This window comes from Aquila chrysaetos, chromosome 1 (assembly GCF_900496995.4).
Source record: "Aquila chrysaetos chrysaetos chromosome 1, bAquChr1.4, whole genome shotgun sequence".
Classification (NCBI taxonomy): domain Eukaryota; kingdom Metazoa; phylum Chordata; class Aves; order Accipitriformes; family Accipitridae; genus Aquila; species Aquila chrysaetos.
Genome location: NC_044004.1, coordinates 83,904,778 through 83,922,188, shown reverse-complemented (window position 1 = coordinate 83,922,188; position 17,411 = coordinate 83,904,778). Strand labels below are relative to the sequence as shown.

The 17,411-nt window shown below is 42.1% G+C and overlaps 2 protein-coding genes across 7 annotated transcripts in view; both read left to right on the top strand.

The window, feature by feature from the left end:
• ANKRD17 (ankyrin repeat domain 17) overlaps nucleotides 1-8,232 on the top strand; it is a 95,475-nt gene extending 87,243 nt beyond the window's left edge. For all 5 annotated transcript variants that reach the window (XM_030031910.2, XM_030032000.2, XM_030031816.2 and 2 more), the window contains 5 exons: nucleotides 1,667-1,864; nucleotides 2,966-3,214; nucleotides 5,175-5,350; nucleotides 5,679-5,843; nucleotides 7,631-8,232. In XM_030031910.2, the coding sequence (XP_029887770.1) occupies nucleotides 1,667-1,864; nucleotides 2,966-3,214; nucleotides 5,175-5,350; nucleotides 5,679-5,843; nucleotides 7,631-7,690 (848 nt within the window). In that variant the 3' untranslated portion in view covers nucleotides 7,691-8,232. The remainder of the gene's footprint in view (nucleotides 1-1,666; nucleotides 1,865-2,965; nucleotides 3,215-5,174; nucleotides 5,351-5,678; nucleotides 5,844-7,630) is intronic.
• A 2,053-nt stretch (nucleotides 8,233-10,285) lies between these two features.
• LOC115345729 (cytochrome c oxidase assembly protein COX18, mitochondrial) lies at nucleotides 10,286-16,479 on the top strand. Of its 2 annotated transcripts, none has more exons than XM_030025037.2 (6): nucleotides 10,286-10,566; nucleotides 11,965-12,065; nucleotides 12,810-12,973; nucleotides 14,092-14,204; nucleotides 15,259-15,366; nucleotides 16,152-16,479. In XM_030025037.2, exons 1-6 carry the CDS (start codon nucleotides 10,300-10,302, stop codon nucleotides 16,323-16,325), a joined length of 927 nt encoding a protein of 308 aa, XP_029880897.1. In that variant the 5' UTR covers nucleotides 10,286-10,299; the 3' UTR covers nucleotides 16,326-16,479. The 2 variants fall into 2 exon arrangements, with proteins under 2 accessions (XP_029880897.1, XP_040982927.1); XM_041126993.1 differs by lacking the exon at nucleotides 16,152-16,479 and adding an exon at nucleotides 15,961-16,145.
• Nucleotides 16,480-17,411: the final 932 nt, after the last annotated feature.

The following is a 17,411-nucleotide window of genomic DNA, read 5'->3' as shown; positions in this document are numbered from 1 at the left end:
GTTGAGTTCATCTTCCTTTTAAGTGCCACCTGTCAAATCTAATAACTATTTTGCAGCTGATGAACTTAATAAAAGTCGAGCTGAGGCATTTTTCTGCCATTCCAATCTAGTCTTCTGCGATAGCTGAGATAACAAAACACCTCACTGTTGTTTCCACCTCCCTTCCCTACCACCAGCTAATAAGTATTCTAGTTTGTGACAACTTGCTGGTTGTCCTGAGGCTGCAGAAGAATATGCAGCGTCTTGAAAGTGTTAGGATGATAAAAAAATTTGTGTTTGGATTAAGAGGTGTGTTCTCTTAAATATTAAATTCAATCAAAAACCTTAATTGCATTGACTTCCTGAGTTCTGTAGCGAGATGTTTAGCGTTCTGCACAGAGATCGAGGGGTTGTCACAGAACTTGTTCTGTAGCTTCCAGAACGTACGCACACGGTTTGTGCTTTCTGTGCCTGTTTTAGTAGGACCTGCGAGTTCTTGTTTATGTAGCTTTTGTTTATGAAACAAGAGATGTAGCAGCTAGGTTTTTCATATTTTGTGAGTATCGTGGCGTTGAGTAGCTTTTGAGGCGCTCTCTGTGAATTTTGTCAAATTAACATGCTCTTAGCATTTTGACTTCGGCACACTCGTACACTGTCTATCACTTGAGTGTGCCAGTCAGTTCCTCAGTGAAAGTAGTGCTTTAACCACAGTCCTGCTCTTATTTCAGCAATTTCCCTTTTGGAAGGCTGCAGGCACATCAGGTTAAGTTGGAGGTGTCTATTATAGAGTCAGGAAGTGTTACGTTAGTTCAGGGAAAAGTAGCCCCTGAGAGCCTGCAGAATTTGACAAAAAAATAGAGGTTGGATCTTGATAATGATTGATGCAGAGGAGGCAGGTGCTGTGCTGCTTAGTTCTTCTGCCTATCACTGGTGAAGGGATTTTTTTTTTTTCTCCTAACTAAAACTACAAATGCAAATCTTTTGTCATATGCTTTCCGAGTAGGAGAAACATGCAAGTGCCACAGCAGTTGGGTGGTAACAAGCTTCTTTAATATATGTTTTGAAACTTAAAATCCTAAGATTTTGTTTTTCCTTTTCTTCATTGAGGACAATATTAAGGGGGTAGTAATTCTTGTATTTTGAATACCTTGGCCGATTGGTGCCACCTGGTCTTAATAAAATATCATTTTCTTAAGCAAGTGAAAACATATCCCGGGATTGGGGAAAAAACCACTTCAGTGTTGATCATGGTGTATGTAGACATCATTCTGTAAAATAAAAAAATAATGGAGAAAGTCTTCAAATCTTCAGTATTAGTTCCACTGTTCTTGGTATGAAGTCATACTTTGTAAACATAGGAATTTAAATTACGGGTTAATAAAATGCTCAGTTACTTTTCCGATGTCTAGTTATATCAGAACGTGTATTATATTCCCTTAATTTCCTTGCTTTCAGGGTTACCTGCATGATAACATAAGAATCATTTTTCATTTATATATACAGCACTACTGTCAATACTTGCAGAGTATGAAGGTTAAGACTCCCCATTTTCTTTGGAAAATAGTAAACCCCCCCCAGTTGATTAGACAAATGTTTTCCTTCCTTCTTTATTATTTCCATGATATGGGCGACCTCTTCACAGAGATCTTGGAGTGCTGGGACTTACTTGTGCCATTTTCTCTCATAGGTATTGTCAGTATGGATTCACCCTATGCTTCTGTAACACCTTCTTCTACACACCTGGGTAATTTTGCCTCAAACCTTTCGGGAGGTCAAATATATGCGCCTGGGACACCTCTTGGTGGAGCACCTGCAGCTGCTAATTTTAACAGACAGCATTTTTCCCCACTTAGTTTATTGCCTCCTTGTTCATCAGCATCAAACGGTGAGTTCCAGTCAGTGGGAAACTAGTTGATAAGCTATTGTACAAATAAAGTGGCCTCATGCATGGCCGATTTTAGGTAGGCTTTTCTAGTTGTGTTGATTTTTAAATTAAGGTTTTCAGATATGTTTTAAGCCTTTATGCGATCTCGGATTTTGAGATAAAATTTTCTTGTGCAAGTTCTGATCTCTAGTGTGGTTTTTCTAGCCGCTAAGGTCATGCTATTGCGGAGTTCCTTATTCTTGCTGCAGTTAACTTTGGCCTGTTAGCGTATATGACGTTCTTTTAGTCGTCTTGCAAAGAAAAGGTTGGTTCTTTGGTTTGTGAAGTTAATATTCCAAGCATGAGTTGTGTAAACCTCATAATGATGTTTTACTAAAGATAGCTCGACAGTGGTGATTGCTTAGTTTTTCTGATATTCTTAGAACTGTGTAATGTATTCCAGGAGAAAATACTAGGACAAGTTCTGGTACCTTCCTCCGTGTTTGGCTCCTGCAGTTTTGGCTATGCAGTGGAGTTTTTTGGACAGAAGACAAATGAACTGTTGAGTGCTGGCTCAGTCAGGGAACAGTTACTCTGTTTTACTGGCAAAAGTAATGACAAACCAAACCCACAAAAAACCCCAAAACCAAAAAACACACAGACAGCAAACCGGGATTAAAAAAACCCAACCAACCAAAACGAAAAAAACAACAACCAAAAACCAACCAAGAAGAAACAAACCCAAACCAACCCAACAACAACATGGGTTTATTTCAGCTATGCTTTTGGATATAATCCTCAAATCCTCTATTGCTGATACAGAGTAATGCTTAGTTAAGATTTTGAACTGTCTGTTGTCATCGGTTGTGGTGTATGTCCAGTAGCTGAGCTGACAGGGCATCATAATCATTTTATGTAAGAGACTAAATCGATGGTGAATGTCTCTCTGATCTGAAAGTAAAAGCGTTGAAATTATCCTGAAGTGTTTGCTCTATGAATCTGGCATTACAAACTACGCATTTCCACTTGTTTGATGTGTGGCTTGACATTAAAGGATAGGTTTGTGGTGACTTGAGAGGATCTGGCTGCCATTACAAAGTGCTCTCGTTGCTCTTCTTGCAGAATCTCCTGCTCAGTCGGTGTCTTCTGGCGTAAGAGCACCATCTCCCACCCCTTCAGCAGTGTCCTTGGGATCAGAAAAACCCAGTAATGTTTCTCAGGACAGAAAAGTTCCAGTTCCGATTGGGACTGAACGGTCTGCACGTATTAGACAAACTGGAACGTCTACTCCATCTGTTATTGGGAGCAACTTAGCTGCTCCAGTGGGACATAGTGGGATCTGGTCCTTCGAAGGTATAGGTGGCAATCAAGGTACGTAGTATTAATAGATGTCTCTGTGCGCGCTTGCAAGTGACCGCAATATTGTGTTTTCCTAACTTGCCTTTGGAGCTGAAGGACAATGCAGAAGTGAGTGCCTCAAAACGTAGGAGTGCTCTTTCCAAAGGAGCTCTAGCAGGGACTCCTGTTTGCCCTCCTATCCACTTAATTGTGTTTTAACAAGGTCTCAGAAAACCTCAGGGGTTCTGAAACACCCAGGCTGTGAACGTTTGTTACTCGAAGCAGGAAATAATGGGGAAAATAAAACCGCAGGGTTTACGGGGATGAACTGAGTAAGGATCACTGGATTTAGGAAGAGGAGAAAAATGAAGATGTTTCAAGATAACTGTATATTTTCTTTCTGTAGATAAACAGATTATTTTGTACAATAGGAGTTAATATTTAACTTAAATTTGTAGCCAAGATCGAGCTTTTTGTGCTGAGGATTGTGCAATTTATGTTTTTGTGAATTGGTAGTATTCCACATTTGAGTTTTCTTTGTTCCTTGCAGTCATGCCGTTTGCATTTTACTAACGCAAGGCTCTTGGCTTTCCTGTAGTCGCACAGAATTCAGTATTTCAGAATACATTAAAAACTTAAGTAACTGATGGGACAGCTTTTCTCAGCAAACGCTTCAGGAGTCTTGGATGCAATTTATAGGAGACTGCTGAATTTTTTTTACGTTGTCTTTTGGGGGGGATTGGTTGGTTGTTTGGTTTAGGGTTTTTTCGTTGTTGTTGCTTGGGATGAGGGGGACAGAAGACGAGACTGTGTTGGATGGGACCTCTGGAGGTCATGTCAGCCTCCTGCACAAAATGGGATTTGCTGTGAGGTCGGACCAGGTTGCTCAGGGCTTTATCCAATCTGATCTTGAAAACCTCTGAGGATGGAAACTGCTCAGCCTCTCTGAACAACCTGTTCCAGTGCTTGACTGAGGAGTCCAAACAGCTTACGGTTTTAATAGACTTGGCTGTGCACATGCTTTGCATGTATACCGTCCCGGGTTTTTTTGTCCAAATACAAAATAGATAGGATATACCCAAACCATTTTGTACTTCACTAGTGGTCTTTTCCCCATCTGTGTAGTGAGAGGCTATTCATCATTAAGGCTTTAGAAATAGAATATTTTTATTTGCATTGTCTAGGTGTAAAACTTGCCCTTTATGTCGGTCTTGGCTTTTGGAATGCTGCTTTCTTTCTACTTCGTTCAGTTACTTCAACATATTGATTTTCAGTTCAGAATAGGATTGGCTCTTCTCCTGTTGAATATTAGGATGGCTTCGGAAATGTTTCTGTATGCCTTCTGTGCCCCTCCAAATATAATTTCCTTATGTTTTGGGGGTTTTTTGGTGTTTTTTTGTTGTTTTTTTGTTTGTCTTTTTTTAAATTGGCTTTCTGGATGTCTGAGGTTTGAACTGTACTAACAATATCAAGCTGCCTCTAATGAATTCATGTAATTAGAACGTGAGCACAGGTCTCCAGCTGGTCATTTTGTACTTTTGCTTTTGAAAAGTACTTCTCTGTCTCTTAATTCATTAAATGATTCATGAAAGAACAGTAACGAAGTAGAGCAAATAGTCTTCATAGCGTACATACCCCTTTCACAGAACCAAATGTGCAAGGAGTTTAGGTTTTTGGAGGAGGAAGAGGTACCACAAATGCCAGCTTTCCCTTTCAAATGAAGGAAGATTGCAGAGGTGACGCTTTGGTTGCTTATAACTGTTCAAAACTCCTTGCACTGGCTCAAGGCTCCTGCCGTGGGGTGTGCAGGTACCGTTCCTGATGCTCTCTGTCCCACACGCACCTAAGTTTTAATGCAGGTAGATGCACAGGAACTGCAAGCTGAGCAAATGCCACTTATAGAAACGTTACAGCGTGCAGACATTTAGGCTGGAAAACAGATGATTAGCAGGTATCGTGTATAATGCTCTTGCTGTGTCTTCTGTGTTGTTAGATAAAGTGGACTGGTGTCACAGCGGAATGGGGAGCCACATGATCCACAGGCCCATGTCTGATCCAGGGGTGTTCTCACACCAAGCCATGGAGAGAGACAGCACGGGAATCGTAACGCCTTCCGGTACATTCCATCAGCCCGTTCCCGCAGGATACATGGACTTCCCAAAAGTCGGGGTAATGACCTTCTTGGACTTGTTATGCGCGGTACGCTCGATTGCCCTGTCAGTGCGTGGGGCAGATGAACAACGCGGGCGTATCGTTCACTGTGTGGTTGAGTGTGTGTAAGATAAAACACTGACTAGCCCTCACAGTATTGCAGAAGCCTAGATCTAATAAAAAATAACTTGTCCCACATAGAAAAGTTTTTCTTAAATGCAGGCGTTTCGTTACTGCTTTCAGACTGAGAATTTCTTTAACACAAATCCCCTTTTGTCGTTCTGTGTGTGCAGTGGTAGCACTGCTTATGAATACATACTGATTCTTCCTTTTTCCTCCCCTTAAGGGTATGCCTTTTTCTGTGTATGGGAATGCAATGATTCCTCCTGTAGCCCCCATCACAGATGGTACTGGAGGCCCTATATTTAACGGGCCTCATGCTGCTGACCCATCTTGGAACTCGCTGATAAAGATGGTTTCAAATTCCACGGAAAATAACGGGCCTCAGACGGTAATTATTCAATTTTTATATTTGCAGTTTTGTTTCAACTTAAGAAACAGTGTGGTTAAGATAAGATTCTAGCTGTTAGAAAGTATGAAAACGCTGTTAGGAAGTATGAAAATACAGTGTAGAGTTTCTTCTTTTTGCTCATGTCTCTTAAGGAGCTGATGCAGCCCCCCTACTCGCTGCAGCACTGAGCGCTGTACGTGCTTACTGACACCTTCTAAACATTTGTCATCACTCCAAAAATAAGTGTAAGTTGTCCAGAGAAAAAAATGAGCATCGCTAAGTTAATGCAGTTCAAAGGAGTGTGCTGCTGTTACTTCTGTCAATATACTTGTGCTTGAGAATGGGGAAGCTTGCTTCTAGCTGAGCTTAGAGAAGCTGCCTATTTAATCAAAGTTAATTACTGCAGATCAGCTTTTCTGATGATGTGTCGTAGGCAAGTCTGGATAGAAAAGATAGTTTTACACTGTGTATTTTACTCAAAATGATCATGATTTCTGTCTGTGCAGTTCTGCATTTGGGAAAACATGATCAATTTGCTTTTGTGAGAAAAGCCATTTATTTGCTGTTATGTAAGCTATCCCTTCCCGAAAAGGGAAAATGGCAATAGGTCTAAAGGATTGATGGCGGGGCACTGAAAGGTATGATGTCTTCAGTGTGTTAAGAGTTCAGGTAGGAAGGGAGTAAGTAGCTCTTGTGTCTGCTGCTCTGATCTTGCCTGGGTTATAGGCTTGTCCAATGAATACAATCCAGGTATAGGGATTATGTTGCCCTAAACCTCTTGTTCATACTCAGCCAGAAACTAATATTATAATGGATCATTAGTAGCTCTTGTTACATTACATCCTGTGTTTATTTTTAATTATACAGTGAGCTTTGTTATACTGTTATTGAATAAAGATATTTCTGGACTTAATTTGCTTGGGAATTGTCCAAGCTGCAAACAGCAGCTCCCGGCCCTGGCAGAGTGTAGGTGTGCAGAAGAGGCGGTCTGTTGTTTGGCCACAGTTCACGTGTTGCTCTGAAGCGGCTCCTGACCCTTGCGAGGCGACGTCTGGTTTAATAAGAAAACTTTGTCCCCCAAAGAAGGTTTTACTTTATTATACTTGGGTTTCCCCAGAGCTGAGGGTGTTGGTGTGCACTGGGGGGAAATAATTCAGGGTGCCAGAAATCAAGTTCTTGATTGTCTGAACTTCATAAGGAAAAGAGGAGAGGTAGTCTTTTCTGTTCCTCTGAAAGCTGGAGGTCTTCAGGCGCTGTCCTTGCAAATAATTTTGCACATACAGAGTTCTGGTAATTCTCCTTGACAGCTGACCTGGCATGTTTAGAGGGAGTACTTATTTCCCTGGGTCTCAAGGGATACCTTTTTTCCCCTGGAACAGTAAAATACATGTTACATTAGTGTTGCTGCCATGGAGGAACTAGTGAGCATAAATAAATAGCATTGATTTCTCTCTTTGGTTGTGCTGTGATGGAAAGTAGTCAGGCTGGGTTGAACATTTTTTTGCACTAAGTAGAAAGGAAGAGGAAGATGGACACTTGGGCGAAGGGGAAAAGGTACAGGCAGAAAGATTAAAACGCCATTTCCCTCTTTTCTCACTGGAATTACAGCAGGATGAAACAAGTGCTGAAAGGAGCTCAGTGTAGTTTGATGGTGGATTGCTGTGTTGTCTGATGTTGGGCTTTACTTGGGTGCAGTGAAAACCATAAGCACTGGAGGATAATTTTTGACTTCTGAACTGTTCTGAGCAGCCCCAAAGCATGGTGTTAAATGAAGCTTTCTCTTTCAGGTGTGGACTGGAACTTGGACACCTCACATGAACAGTGTGCATATGAACCAACTTGGCTGAGTGGGATCAACTTGCTAGCCTTGAGATTCCTTTTTTTGCAGAGGAAACCACAAATGGCAGAAACAGTTTATGTGCTCCCAGATCATTCTACTGATGTGCTTGACTGAAGTGTGTAGGCTTTTTGCAGAAGAACTTACTAACTGACCTTTTTCTGTGAACATTGTGACCGCCCATTCCCCACCATCATACGTTTCAACTTAGTTAGCCTTTATTCTTTCCTTTCCTTTTTTTTTTTCTTTTTTTTTTTTTTTTTGACATAACTTTCTGTTGAAGCTGTTCTTTGGCTGGTTGGTTTTAGTACTGTAAACTGCTTCTGAGCAAACACAGAAATTTAGCAAAATTATGTAAACTTGATCCTGAAGTTTTAGAATGGCAAATAAATGTACAATTGTTTACATAACAAATGGCTAAGCAGAAAGTAAATTTCAATATGTCAGTATAGAGGCTCTACTTTATGTAGACTTAAATTAATGTGAGATATGTACCTTCATATTCAGAAATCTGGATGTTTCCTTCATACATTAAACTATTAATAAGCATAACTTTTCTACTTGTGTAATTTAAGTACCTTATAAAAAAAAATGGGCATTATCAGAGGGCTTCTTCCAAATGTGTGTTGGATTTTTTTTGATAAGGCATACATTAGTAGTAACAAGATGCTAAGGGTTTTCATTTTCCTTCCATGAAAAGACCCAGCTTTTCAGCAAAAAGCGCCTGAGAAAATAGCCTTTTGGCACATTCAGACTTATCTCCACACTGAACTCCCCTACTTGCCCGGTAAACAGGGGAAATGTATCACGCTGCAGCATCTATTAAAAATTATTCTTACAGTTGGGTTGATGCAGCAAGGTCTGTTCTGTTTCACTAGTTCTCCCAGACCTTCGGTTCCTGTGGTCCCTTCCCTTGCCTCCAAGTGTCGTTTCAGAACATACATCCTTGGTGTGTGTTAGTTCAAGAATGAGAGTTTAGGAGTTTTAGCAGAGCTTCACTGATGAAAACCGACTTTGAAGGAAGGCTTATTTCAGAGTAAGTGGCTTGGTTCTAGTAGACGATGTCTTGCTCCAAACTGGGTCACTGCCCTGTGTAGGTTTATTTGGAAAAGTCCAAGTGAGAATTTCCTTACAGTCGTTGTCAAGAGCTGCCACCTTCTTCACTCACAGTTGCTTGGAACGAGGAGGAGTACGGGGAGGCAAAGTCTCAGGGGTCCTGTGAGGCAAGACTCGGTCAGCAGTGACAAACAGCTCCAGTCAGGATCCCCGTACAGTTCATGTACGTATGGTTTAAAGTCGATCTACGAGTGAAATGTGTTTTTGTGCAGGACAAGCGAGGGCCAGCGTGATCTGTTGCTGGTTTCTCTGCACAGGGGAAGGCTGAAGGAAAGCTTGTTTTTTCCTTGCCGTGTCACTTGGTGTCAGCCCTTCTGTTCTAAGTTGAGAGATAAAATCTGGGAAAGAAATATCCCAGATGAGTTAAATGGGGTGCTGGTAAGGCTGGAATTTAACAAGTGCTGTTTCGTATTTATTATGGTACTCCTTTGGAAGCCAGAAGAAAACCCCACTTGTCCAAGGAAACCTGCTGCCTTTAAAATATTGTGGTTTTGCTGAGGTGTCCAGAAGGTTTGTGCATACCGATGTCCATATACATGCCCTTAGGTGATGCTCTAAATAAAAGTAAGCTCCTTTTTTCAACTGTCTGATCACCTGAAATACTTTGTGTAAAGAATTGGTGGTAGCAAAACGGATACCAAACTGAAAAACTGCTGAGAAAAACGATTGATACTCCGTTTGAGCACCTTACTCTGAGTGAGGAATAGTGCCCTTCTTCTAGTCTACTCTATCACCTTTGGCCCTCTACTGGAATTTTTTGCTTCATGTTTCAGTGCTCTTTAGGATTATTTGCATTCTGATTCGGAAATAATCCTACTGCATCGTACTGCTCAGTATTTATTACAACCGTGAATGCCGTGGGTCAGAAGAACAGGAGTGAACGAGGGTTGTGGTTTCCTGCCTGTCTTTTGTTGATTTGAAAAATCGAGCTGTGGCCCCGGGAGCGTAGAATGGATGGTGCCTTTGTGGCCTTGGCCTTGTTTGATGAAATCCTGGGGCTTTTTGGAAGTCTGTCGCAGGAACAGTGGTTTTTTTGTTTTTTTTTTTCTTGGATACTTTTTTTTTTTTAATACTTCACATGTAAAGGTTTTTATTTGACCAATAAAAAAAGAACGTACTGTGTTGGGACCTGGCAGGTCGTCTTTATTTAAGAAAACGGATTGAAACCATGCTGAGAGATGGGTGCTAGGGCTGCGGCAGATCCTTAAGGCTGAAGGAGAAATGAACAAGGCGGAGCCCTCAGTAGCTGCCCGTCTCCTCCGAGGGCTTTCTTTACCTCTCCTTGCCCTGCAGGAAGGAGGGAAGCACCCACCCTTCACACTCTGGGCCGTGCCCGCGGCGTGGCAACCCACCAGCTCCTCATCAGCGAGGACTAATTAGCGGCCGCCCGTATCGCGGCTTCCCGCCCTTCCTCCTGCCCTCAGTCGGCATGGCGGGCGCCGGCAGGGCGGCCGGGCGCATGCGCGGCGGGGCCCCGCCCCCTCCTCGGAAGAGCCGTTAGCCATGTGGCGGCTGGCGCGGGCGGGCGCCGCTCGCACGGCGGGCGGGCGCTTAACGGTCGCGGCGGCGGCGGCAACGGCGGGAGCGAGCGGCGGCTGGTACGAGCGGCTGGCGCAGTCGGTGCCGGTGCACTGGGCGGAGGAGGGGTTGGTGGCGTTGCAGGCGGCCGCCGGGCTGCCGTGGTGGGCCGCCATCGTCTGCGGCGCAGGCCTGCTCCGCACCGCCGTCACTTTGCCGCTGGCAGCGCACCAGAGCCGCCTCCTGGCCAAGGTGGGTTGCCGGCCGCCGGTCTTCGCGTCCTGAGGGCGATCGCCCTGGTTGTGTGAGGGAGGAGGGACCGGGGGGCACGGCCAGCGGACCTTCGGGGTGCTCTGGGCGGGCTTGCGCCTGGGCTTCGCGGCAGGCGGGGCGGGAATTCTGGTGAGAGCGGGGTTTCGCAACGAAAGTGGGGGTATTTTTCCACAAAACCGCTCCAGCGGGGTCCTGGCCGCGGTTTCTCCCTCCCCCCCCGCTTTAGCGGGGGTGGTCCGCTTGTGCTGCGTGTTGACCTCGTGTGGCGGAGGGCATCGCAGCTGGTGGGAGGTTTTTCGGTGGTTGGTCCTTCCTTCGACACGTGAAGTCTAAATAAAACTGAAAAATGGGAACGTGCATCTTTTTCACGGTCACTACACGAAGATGGAGTTGTTTCAGTGCGAGAGCCAGGCGGCGTGCAAGGTACTTTCTGTGATTTGCTCTGTTAACTTAAGCAAAGCTTTCGCTAAAGCTTGTCCCTTCAAACCTTGAAGTAAACTAGCCTTCAGCAATTTGTAAATATCTGCTTTTCCTCAGAAGCGAGGAAAACGGTTGAAGTTACTAAAGAGGTCATATGCTGTGCCTACAGCCGTAAAGGAGCCTTTGCAGTGCCGTGGTATGAAGTAGGGGGTTTCCCCTTTTCTGTGCTGTTTTTTTTACCACCTAACGAGGACTGTAGGGGGGTGCTGCACAGCTGCCAGGATTCAAGCCTGATTAGGAATCAATTCGATCTTTGTTCTTCACCTGTGTAGAGGTCAGATGGGTAAATGCAGGTGTGTTGCTGGGACAGGGTTCTTCAGTGGCCCTTGTTCTGACTGTTATTGCAGAAGCAGCATAATTTAATTCTTTTATTGTAGTGTGGTTGGGGTGGGGGATTTTTTGTTTGGTTTCTTTGGGTTTTTTTAGTGGCGCTTGTTCATTTTTCCTTTTCTTTTGATTCTAGAAGTGAATATCGTATTGTAGTCTTGTGTAACGGGATCTCTTCTTACTTCTCAGGATAGCGACTTAGGCAACTGCAAAGTTGTACGTCCAGCCGGGCTTTAAATTTTTTTTAAGTGGCGTTAAAGGGTTTTTTTGTTTAGTAAAGTAGGTGGTTACAATTCCTGAACGAAGACAAAAAGGTGCTTATTAGGAACAAAATATAAAATCTAATTCTGTATTTATTTCATTTAGCAACAAGATGGCATCTTCGATTGTTACTGTAAATACTTCTCAATAATTCTTTCATCTGTTTATTTTGCTTAAAGATGAAAGGCGTTCATAGATGCGTGCCTTGTCCTCCGCAGTCATTTTTAATGTGTTTACAGTATCGGGTGGGGAGAGGAAGTGGTTGTTACACGTAACTGCGCATAAACATTTTTCCTTTTCTTTAGCTAGTTGGAAAATTTGCAGCCTGAGATTAAAAAACTAGCTGAGCATCTTCGCTATGAAGTTTCTGTTCGTGGAAAGCAACTGGGTTGGTCTGAAAAGGTGGCCAGGTAAGATGGCAATGACGTATACCTTATAAATCTGTTGCGGGTTGAGGGGTAGCAGCAGGGAAAGTTTTACAAACAACAGTCTTGCAAAAAGATTCTGCCGTTGTCCAAAGCTTTGATTTTCTTACCGATTCTATGACTTATCTGTGTTTCTTATATTGCCTGTCAGAGCATATCTGTTTTAAAGCTCTGAACTTTTGATAGGCTTATGATTACAGGGCCACATGCAGGATTGTTTTTGTTGTCTTTACTTGTAGCTCATGTTTCTTTAGCTATTGTGGTATCTAAATATTGCTGGAACTTGAGGCTTGAATGGTGGTGGTCCTGTTCATTTGTTAGCACCCCGTGCAGTAGTACCACACCCTGTGCAGTAGCAGTGTATCTAAGCTGGGTTACTGAGGATCATGTAACTGGCTGCTTGCCGCTGTATTGAGAAAGTTATATCCTAGTTCAGACAAAAAGCACTGTGAAATAAAACATCAGACAAGTTACTGGCAGCTGCCGATTACAAAGGGAAATTCAGTTGTGAAAAGGTGCTTAGGGCAACAGGGCTAAAAGTTGTGAGGAAAAGGGGTTGGCGAAGGAGAGAGGCACGTTTGAAGAGGAAAGACTTTCAGGTTTTCCAGAGTTGCACCTAAAGAAGCCAATTTGACATGCACAGCCTGTGGAATTCTTATTTGAGAATTTGAGAAGTTACTCTGTAACAGGTATTGTGAGAGGACTTTTTTTTTTTTTTCTTTCTAAAAGGTTCCACTTTAAGAAAAACCTACGGAGGATTATTACGGAACTGTACATTCGAGACAACTGCCATCCCTTCAAAGCCACTTTACTGGTGTGGGTACAGATTCCAATGTGGGTTTGCGTGTCCCTCGCTTTGCGCAACTGCAGTGTTGGTGCCACGGACTCAGGAGGTGATTAATCTGAACAGACACACTCTTAACAGTCATTTTTCGATCAGTTACAGTTTTTGCAGACGCTTCGTTGGTTAAAGAACACAGTCTCCTGAGTGATACGTAAAACTACTTCACTACTAAGTTTTTAAACTTAATATAGATTAAGCATACTTAAATGGCTGATAAAAATAAAAATGAATTTCAAAGAGTTTGACTAGGTACGTTGTACATGTTGTACTAGATTAAACCACCGTTCATGTAACCAAAGAACTCGCATCTGGACCACAGCTGTATGTTTCTTTGGTTTGAACTCTTCCAGCAGGTATTCGCAGTGTCTAGAGCATCACTGATCTCTACTTAGACGCTTTTGCTTTTTGTGATACTGTTGTGAGCTTTGTGGGATGCCTCTTTAAAAGCAGTACCAGGGCCTGAGCTCTGGGAACAATGTGGGGCGTTTTGTTAGGCTGTGTGAGCGTTTAATTATTTTGTGGTCTTCTGAAGACAGCGTAACTAGGAAAAAAAAAAAAAATTGTCTTGCGATTTTTCTGTTTCACAAGATAAGCTTATTTACCAAGTAATATAACCCACGCCACAGCACAATCACTATTAATCTGTATTTTTTTCTTCCATGTGAAGTTTCACGTGAAGGACTACAGGCAAGGTGAATGTGTGGGCTTTTTTTAAATAAAAATACTGGTATTTTCTTTTTTTTAGAAAAGAGTTTATAGTTTCTTGTTCTAAGAAAAATGTAACAAGTTATACAGTTGTTAAGAAAAATATTTCAAACCCACAAAATATGTAGTCACTGTAGCCTACTGCATTGCATATTTTTCTCATTGGCTTGTAAAATGGTGGTGGAGATCAAGCTAGTTGTTATCGCAGGTTTACCTGAATCGGTGGCCGTCATGAGCTAAGCTGGACCTCAGCTTGCATCTCCCACCATTTTTTACTTGTATTGATAGCAGGCCGCCTTGTCATGCGATCTGTTAAACCAAATTTTTCTGTTTTAATAGTAATTCTTGTGTAGATAAAATGTACCTAGAAACTTGGATGATTTGATTGTAATACATGGTATGGTTCTGTTTAACTTGAGGTAGCAAATCATGCTTAATTCGGTGTTTTCTTTATTCTTGTAGTTCAAGAACAGTTTTCAGCAGGCGGAGCATTATGGTTTACAGACCTCACGGCACCAGATTCTACATGGATTTTGCCAGTTTCGCTTGGGCTCATGAATTTGCTGATAGTGGAGGTATGTTCGTGGAATAAATAGGATGATTGCAAAAGGATAATTCTTATGGAGTTGCAAGACAATATTACCCAGTTGTAGAACATGGTAACATAAGGGTAGTTTCAGATAATCACTGTTTTAAATGCATTGGGGAGAACTGAAAAATAACTGAATTATTCTATGCATTTGAATGGGTGGGTGTCTTGTTTAGAGATGACAAATTCTTATGTGACACATCTCAGATGCTTTAATGGCTTTGCTTGAGCATCAGTAAAATTTAGTCTTGACTCTGATGTTTTTCTTAGAATGACGTTCTGATGAGCTTCCTGGGTGTTAAGCATCCAAAAGCACATATGGGTTTTGTTGGTTTGTTCTACACCCCATCCCCAATTATTTGTTACTGTATTGTTGTCAAAACTGACAATATTATGTGTTCTTAATAAATTGAAAAAATTCAGAACTTTTTAAGATTGCTGGGGAGATGAATCAACAGAAACAGAAAAAAAGTCTTCATTTCCCATTTTTGGGGGTAATTTAATGGAAATATTTTTCTTCTTGATTTTTCTGTTAGGTGTTGTCATCAAACTCTAACCCTCTGGATTTCATTCTTACTCCATTTTCTTCTATGTCATGTGGACTGACACTGTCTTAGAGAGGAAAAAAAAAAAAGTCAGTATGTAACTGTAGACCTGATTCTGCTTTTGTTCAGTGATCTATCCACCGTGTTTGGTCTGTTTCCCGTTGGCAGCCTTTTCTCAGAGGGCTGTGCTTCAGGCCGAGGTGTTGGAACTTTTGGTGTGCAAAAGTGACTATGTAAAGTTATGTTACCTAGAAATGATTCTTGGGTACTTTGCTAGGTTGGTGCAGTATTTTCTACAAAGGACTGAACATGTAAAACATCAACCAAGTTGAATGAAAGATTGTAGCAGTATGTTCACTGAAATGGAAAATGCAAAATGGAAGTCATAGGTGAACAAGAGTGCTGGGTTACAAGAAAGCCCACTGTTGCCTTTTTTCTCGTTTTAGTCCTTTCAAAGAGAGCTTTTTTTATAACTGCGGGTTTCTCCCCTTTCAGATCTTTGCTTCGCAAAAAATGGAAGTTTCCAGGTTCCAGAAGATTGCTACGAATTTCTTTCGAGTGGTGTCAGTAGTGATGATCCCTGTTGCTGCAACAGTCCCCTCTGTAAGTACAGAGTCTTAATGGTGCGTCCATGAACCTGTGACTCTGGTACGTTCCTAGTGCGTAAAGAGCAGCCCAAATGCCTGGTGTATTTAATAGGCCATGCTCTCTAATACAGCGTGCCCTAAAACAAATAAGATGTTTTGTCTATGTATACATTTAAATTCTTAACATGTGTAGAATATTTTTGTCCAAGAGGGAAGGATCTGCAAACTTACTGTTTCTAAACATCGTTTTCGCGAACTAGGGCTCGGAAGGACGTTCAGAACGGGTTAGCATCCTTTTTATCATCTCAAAAATGAGAGGAAGACTTTATATAAGGACATACAGACAAATGTTTGCTAACTGTTTGCTTACTGTGAGAGGAAAACAGCCTAGTTCTTTGATGAGGAAGTTTTCCACAATCTTCTTAAAATGCTTCTCATTTTTACCAGGTGTTCTACTTCTGAGTATTTTTGCAGTGGATAGCAAAAACAAAGTATCTAGTTGTTTGGCTTATCAACTCAGTGTCTGAACTACAGAAGTTCGAGCGAGTTTAATATGAGTTAATTTATGAACTGTTGTCAAACTTCAGTGTAGATGACTTTTTTTCCCCAGAAGAGTTGAGAAAGAGTGAAAAACACATTGAAATGGAAGCCATTATTGTTATTGAGAGGAGTGGTTTTAGGTGAGTTATTTTTCTCAATAACTGGGAGTAACCAGTGGTTGTGGTTCGTGAAGAGCTGCCTAAGATTGTAGTGTTCGCATTGCATCTAGGGATGCTGAATTCGGTATTTGTCTCGTTGCAGTCCATGGCGTTGTACTGGCTGTCCTCGAGCTTCATGGGACTCTCGCACAACCTGTTGCTGCGTTCTCCGACCTTTCGTCGGCTGTGTTGCATACCAAGGACCAAATCTGACTCGGATACTCCTTACAGGGATATTGTGTCTGCCTTGACTACCAAATACGGTTTTAAGAAATGATGTCATTTAAACTGTCTGAAGAGCTGTCCCGCAAATGTTGCATGGGTAATTAAGTAGTGCTGTCTTGTAGAGATGTACTTATTTACTGTAAAATGTTGTGTCTGGAATTATATTTATTTTCCAAATAAAGCATTGACCGTCTGGCCATAAAGAATGATTGTTCAGCACAAATGTATGTTTATTGCGAAGTTTTGTTTCAAGGGTGGTGGTTTTGCAGTTAGAATAGTCCAGTAATACAGGTTTGTCTCCCGAAGGACCGTAAGGAATTGGGCAGATGAATATTGAATAAAACTGTGACTTACCTAGGCTGCCTTCTTGTAGTGAAGCTGATCTGACCTGTGGGCTAGTGAGCAACAAATTTTAGGGTAAGGGAGAAGGCTAGATGGACTGATGCTGTAGTTACTGGTTTATTTAATTAAGACACTGGCGCAGATTGATAGGTCGTCAGGTATAGTCGTTTGATATCCCGGTGGTTCACGTGATAGTCTTCGTAACAGTTCTGAGAGCTGATTTCCTGTAACTGCCAAGTAAACTAGGTCGTTGTCAGTCTCTTGTGCATTAGATTTAGAGTTAGGAGAACAAGTTTCATGTATCGTTTCTGGTGATCCGCTGTTGAGTGACAACACTCTGCATATACTAAAACGAGGCAAGTAGCACCTCGAAAAAGAACGAATGATGATTACAAACCAAATACTTCATTTAGCTGTGTATCAAATCTCTTTTAATGTAAGTCTTAAAGGTCAAGTGCAAATATTTTATGCCTTAAAGGACCCGTGTTTGCTATTTTTTTCATGTAAACATCAGTGTCATTACATGTAAGCACTTCCTGTAAGGGTATTCAGATTCGCATCTCACCTTGCTCTGCATACATCTTAAGTCAGCAGACGTATGTTGCTGTGAAACTCTGCATGCTCATTGCCCTTTGCACTGAAGTCTGTGCAAGCCCGGTCTTGTAAAAGGTCGAATCGGCATAGAGGGCAAGGCATTGCTTGTACTCTTTGCTCTCAGATGGTTGTCATAGTGCAGAGTCAGGATGATTCATGTTTTAACTGTTAAAGTTAGTGCTCGTTTATCTTTGATAATAGA

Excerpts from the sequence above, each read along its gene's own strand:
- LOC115345729 (XM_030025037.2), top strand. The coding sequence starts at position 10,300 with ATGTGGCGGCTGGCGCGGGCGGGCGCCGCTCGCACGGCGGGCGGGCGC. Across the intron at positions 12,066-12,809 it reads TGGTCTGAAAAGGTGGCCAG|GTTCCACTTTAAGAAAAACC; the intron begins GTAAGATGGCAA and ends TCTTTCTAAAAG. Across the intron at positions 12,974-14,091 it reads TGGTGCCACGGACTCAGGAG|TTCAAGAACAGTTTTCAGCA; the intron begins GTGATTAATCTG and ends TTATTCTTGTAG.